This window comes from Geospiza fortis, unplaced genomic scaffold (assembly GCF_000277835.1).
Source record: "Geospiza fortis unplaced genomic scaffold, GeoFor_1.0 scaffold59, whole genome shotgun sequence".
NCBI classification, from domain to species: domain Eukaryota; kingdom Metazoa; phylum Chordata; class Aves; order Passeriformes; family Thraupidae; genus Geospiza; species Geospiza fortis.
The window spans coordinates 3,115,725-3,120,626 of NW_005054381.1; the positions used below are offsets into that span (position 1 = coordinate 3,115,725).

Here is a 4,902-nt window from a genome sequence, read left to right on the forward strand (position 1 = left end):
TTCCCCAAATCAAGCCCTTTATTGCTTTATTCCAATACAATTCACATCAAAATCAGCACTACATGGCAGGCTGGGCACATATGCTGCTCCAGCAACCTGTGAGATGAGTATCAGGGCATCAGTGATCAGGGGACTCCCCTGTCCCCACTAGTGGCACAGAGGGTTATGGCACATTCCTGCTGCAAAGTGCCTTCCCAACACATGGCACACAGTGGGTGTCACACATGGCAGGTCACCCCAGCAGCCAGAACTATGTGAGAATCCTGTCAGGACACTCACCAGGGCACTGAGGTTTTCCCCTAGTGCTGCCCCACTCACCAGGAGAAGCTGGCTGGGCTCCCAGGTCTCTGCCAATCAGGGCAGCCACTCTCACAAGATGATGCATCCGGTCCCCTGTGGGTCCCTGACCCAGGAGATCACCAAGGGTTCTGCATTTCTGCCCCCCAAAAAGGCACCCAAGAAAAAGAGAGGCCGGAGATTGCCTGAGAACTTGTCGGTGAAGGTGTAAATGTGGGAGCGGTCGCTCACATTGTAGAAGGAGATCTCTCCCGCCTCATAGTCCAGGAAGATCCCGACGCGCCGGGGCCTCACACTCAGGGTCACGGGGGACACGGGTACGGTCAAGGCCTCATAGGTGCCCCCATTTTGCAGCCGCAGCACCCAGTAACCATTGTTGGGGGAGAAGAGGACAGAGCCTTTCCGGCCGGCAGCCTCTCGACACAGCCCCAGGCCCCACTCGGGCTTGTCTCCCACCTGCACCTCCCAGTAGTGGCGGCCCGAGAAGAAGCCGGGGCTGCCCAGCACCGCCGGGGCGCTGCCAAACCTCTTGGGGCTGTCAAAGAGGGACAGAAGCAGCTTCTTGCTCCCACGCCGGACGCTCTTGCGGTCCTCAGACACAGAGAGGTCTGGGTGTGCTGTCTCTGGGTCCAGAATCACGTCCACTGAACAGAGAGAAGGATGGAAGGATGGACAAGGCTTCAGGCGTCTGCAGGCACAGACACAAACAGGTGCCTGTGACCTGAATGCTGAGCTCTCCCAAACCATCCCACAATTATTTGCTCGTGGTTTTGCACAGCTCCAAGCACTGCCTGGCAGTGGGGAAATGTAATATAGAAAATGAGCCACATCAAAATACTTGGTGTCAGGCTGCAGAGCCAAGCCCAGGAGGGCAGTTCCACAGCTTCAGAAAGAGGTCTGAAAGCAAGACGTCATGGGCAACATGGTGCTTGAAACCCCCAAGGGACATCCTGGGCTTCAGGGTCCCCTCATAATCCATCCAAGACCACAGCAAAGGTCTTCCCACCATGAAACCAGCCTGAACTCATCAGTGCACAAACCTGGAGCAGCTGGACAAAGCTTATTGGAAAAACCTCCCTGTGCCCCAGGGTACTGGAGAAAACCAGAACCCAAATGTGCCAGGAGCTGCCCCCTCACCTCTGAACTTCTTCAGCATGTCCCTCATGCCCAGGCAGCGCTCAGGAATGCAGTAGTTTTCCTTCAGGGTCACACACACAGCCTTGGGGGATTGGAATTTTACTCCTTCACACCTGAGAAGGGAGGGATGCCCTTGGGCTGTATCCATAGCCTGCACCATGGCCCCTCTCCAGCTGGGAGGGGGGTCAATGCCCTTTTGTTGCCCTTTGCCTCCCTGGATCTCTGTCTGGGAAGAGCATTAGGGATAATTACTTGCATATTGGCAATCCAAATGAGATCAGAATTAAACGATACAGGGAGCAGCAATGCCAGGCCTGGGGAAGGAAGGAACAAAGCCACTGGGGAGCACATCCCTTAGGAGCGGATGCAGTTCAAATGTCACAAGCCAGGCGAGGCCTTGGCTCTGAGCCCCTGGAAAACCTCTGAGGGATTGTCTCAGTCCCTCCTGTGTCTACCCCAGGAGGACCAAAGCAGATGCTGGGCACAGAGGATGGGGTGGCAGTCGTGGAACAGATGCAAACATCTGCCTCAAAGCCTGGAGGCATCCAGGACAGTAGGAGGAACAGCCATGGTGCCTGCCAGGAATAACCATGGGTACCTGCCAGGAATAATCATGGGTACCTACCAGGAGTAATCATCGGTATCTACCAGGAATAATCATGAGTACCTACCAGGAATAATCATGGCACCTATCAGGAAAAATCACCCACCTACTCAGGATGCTTTTCATGTCCTAGAAGAAGACAAAAACAACTCTGGGTTTGTCTGGGCCAAGCCACCCACCCAGGTGACAAAGGCACCAGGGCTGAGTTAGTGGTGCTGGTGGCAAAGCCTAACCTTGAGCAGCCCATCAGCTGGCTGCTGGCTCTTCTCTTTTATCTCCAGGATCAGCTCCTCCAGCAAGCACTTCTCCTCCACCAGCCTGGCCAAGTTTTCATTGATCAGCAGCAGAATCTGCTTCTCTTCCTCCTCCAGCTTCTGGAGCAGTAGCTTCTCCTCATCAGCCAGCAGCCGATGTAGCTTACCAAACTCACTCACAATCCTCTCCCGCTTTTTCTTTACTGTCTCCTTGGGATAAGAAGGGGTGAACGTTAGCCAGGCAGCCAAGACAAAGCCAGATGCTCCAGCATCCATGCCCAGCATCAGGCCCTGGGAAAATACTGCATTTTTGTGATTAAGTGCATGAATTTAAAAAACAGCCAGAGGCAAACTTGTGCTCCCACCTCACTGTAATTCCTGCTCCACATCCTTGGTTTACCAGCAGCAGGACTTTGCCTGGGGCATTTCTGCTCAGCTGAACCTCAGAGGTCTGGGGTGTGTTGGGCTGCAAGGAGGTGCCCTCAGGTGTCGAGGTAGGTTTTTATTATAACTCATACCACCAGCCAAATCCAGGCTAATAAACTGCTTGGGCAGGTGGACAATGCTGGAAAAATCCCCAGTTAAGAGCAAGAGGTAGAAAAGTCATAAAATCATGGAATGGTTTCAGTTGGAAGGGATCCTAAAGACCATCTGCTTCCACCCCCTGCCATGGGCAGGGACACCTTGCACTAGACCAGGTTGCTCCAAGCTCAGTGTAGCTTTTTTGACACTTTCAGGAATGGGGCAGTCAAAGCTTCTTTGGGCAACCTATACCATGGCCTCAGCACTCTCACATGGAGGAATTTCTTCCTTATATCTAATCTAAATCTCTCCTCTCTTAGTTTAAGACAGTTCCCTCATATCCTGTCTCTATCAGCCATGTAAAGGAAGCCCTGGGACTGTAGAGGATGGAAAGGCAGAGCCCAGGAGGCTCCCCAGGTTTCACTACAAGGTGAAGAACCAGCAATTGGCAGCATCTGCCAGTGCCTTAGGGCTTTTCACCTCATCCCTAAAAGCTGGCTGGAAACCTGGAGCTGCAGAAAGACACTCTGCAGTGAGCTTGGGCCAGGAAACCTCAGAATTAAGAAGATAAAGGAAAGGAAATTTAACTTCTTTTTTTTTTCCCATCCAAGTACTTGAACCTGAGTCATGAAGACTTGATAAGCCAGGACAGCCTCTTCCCCCCACGACTCACAGGGGAATCTTGCTCTTTTTGCTATAAAAGCACAACCAAAGGAAACTGGAGGCAGCTGAGCCACAACCCTGAGCCTTGACTCAGGCAGATGGGAGGACAGTGACACAGCTCTCACAATCTCTGTCCTTCTCCCCCAGTGGGGACAGAGGGCTCATAGGGACATCCTTGAAACCCACCACCATTTGTCTGGACTGCCACAGGCAAGGGAGCTGAGCGAAAAACTAGGGGAATTCAGAGAAACCTGTCTTCCCTGCCAGAGCTGATTAACCATCTGCTCAAATTCAGGGCTGGATAACTCAACCAGCAGTTTCATTTCCTTTTCTGCATTTACTTTTACTTTCCAGCTTTCACTCCAAGAGATTTGAAATCCAGCTGTTTGCTGGCGTCTGCTCTTCCCAGAACTGTCTGGAGTGGGACAGGGTTGCAATAATTCAGCTTTTTTTTTTCTTATGAAAATACTTCTGGTTCCTGTTGCTGTGGAGTGGAGCTCACCACACAGCTCACATCTGGCTTGGAACTCAAGCACATGTTGTAAAACAAAAGGCAATAAAAAATAGCCCATGTCTACTTGTTTAACCAGCATAAAGTCCTCATGATTCCAGGGAATCTGGCATGCTGCTCCTTGCAAATCTTTTTATAGAGCTGCACATGGCTACTGAGCCTGCTTCCAGCATTGCTGATACATGTGACAGCGGAACACAGCCTGGAGACAATGATAAATCTGTGTACCCAGACAAGATCATTCAGGGTGGTTTTTTCTTAAATCCTGATATCTCTGAAGCTTATTCTTTAAGAATTAAGACAGGCACCTGCCTTGCACTCCTGGGTTTTCATCCTTTCTGCTGACTCACGCTTCTTCACCTCCTCCACTTCCTTTAAAAGACTCTCCAGGGATTTCTGGAGTTTGACCTGGAAAGAGGAAAAATGGGCTCAACTCACCCCAACAGCACCTGCTGAGCACTGCAAGTTGGCTGGGTCGCCTCTGCCTGGGGTGAGACACTGACCCAGTGCCAGGCAGTGCCAGGCACTGGCACCCAAACAAAGCAGCCATGCTCTTCACTCAGCTCACAGTGTTAACCCTCCCCATGCTCCGCAGGTTTCCCCTATGTTTTTCCTCACTATTAAGGTTCTGGAGACCAAAGCGACAGCCCTCTTTCAATGCTAGGGTGAAGGCTGGATGGTGGCACTGTCAGGATCATAGCTGGGATGTGGGATTTGGGTGCCAGCATCCCTCCACCGGGGCAAAATGTCCTCTGGGACCCACCGGCTCAGCTTCTCCAGGGGTTGTGAATGGGCAGGGAGCCAGGCTGCGTCCCTGAGCTCCCTGAGCTGGATGGACGGGGTAAGCCTGGGTCCACCAACAATTTCGAAGATAAGGCCGGTCCAGATTTATCCCTGCAGCGAGGGCAGCTGGG

General features: G+C 52.1%; 1 protein-coding gene across 1 annotated transcript; it reads right to left on the minus strand.

Annotated features, from left to right (window-relative positions):
* On the minus strand, window positions 1-4,574 carry LOC102038174 (E3 ubiquitin-protein ligase TRIM39). The gene is made up of 6 exons (XM_005425154.1): window positions 4,557-4,574; window positions 4,301-4,396; window positions 2,272-2,502; window positions 2,145-2,167; window positions 1,435-1,547; window positions 1-941 (listed from the first exon to the last, which is right to left on the minus strand). The coding sequence occupies exons 1-6, from the start codon at window positions 4,572-4,574 to the stop codon at window positions 370-372; spliced, it is 1,053 nt and encodes a 350-aa protein (XP_005425211.1). The 3' UTR covers window positions 1-369.
* Between the last annotated feature and the right edge of the window lie 328 nt (window positions 4,575-4,902).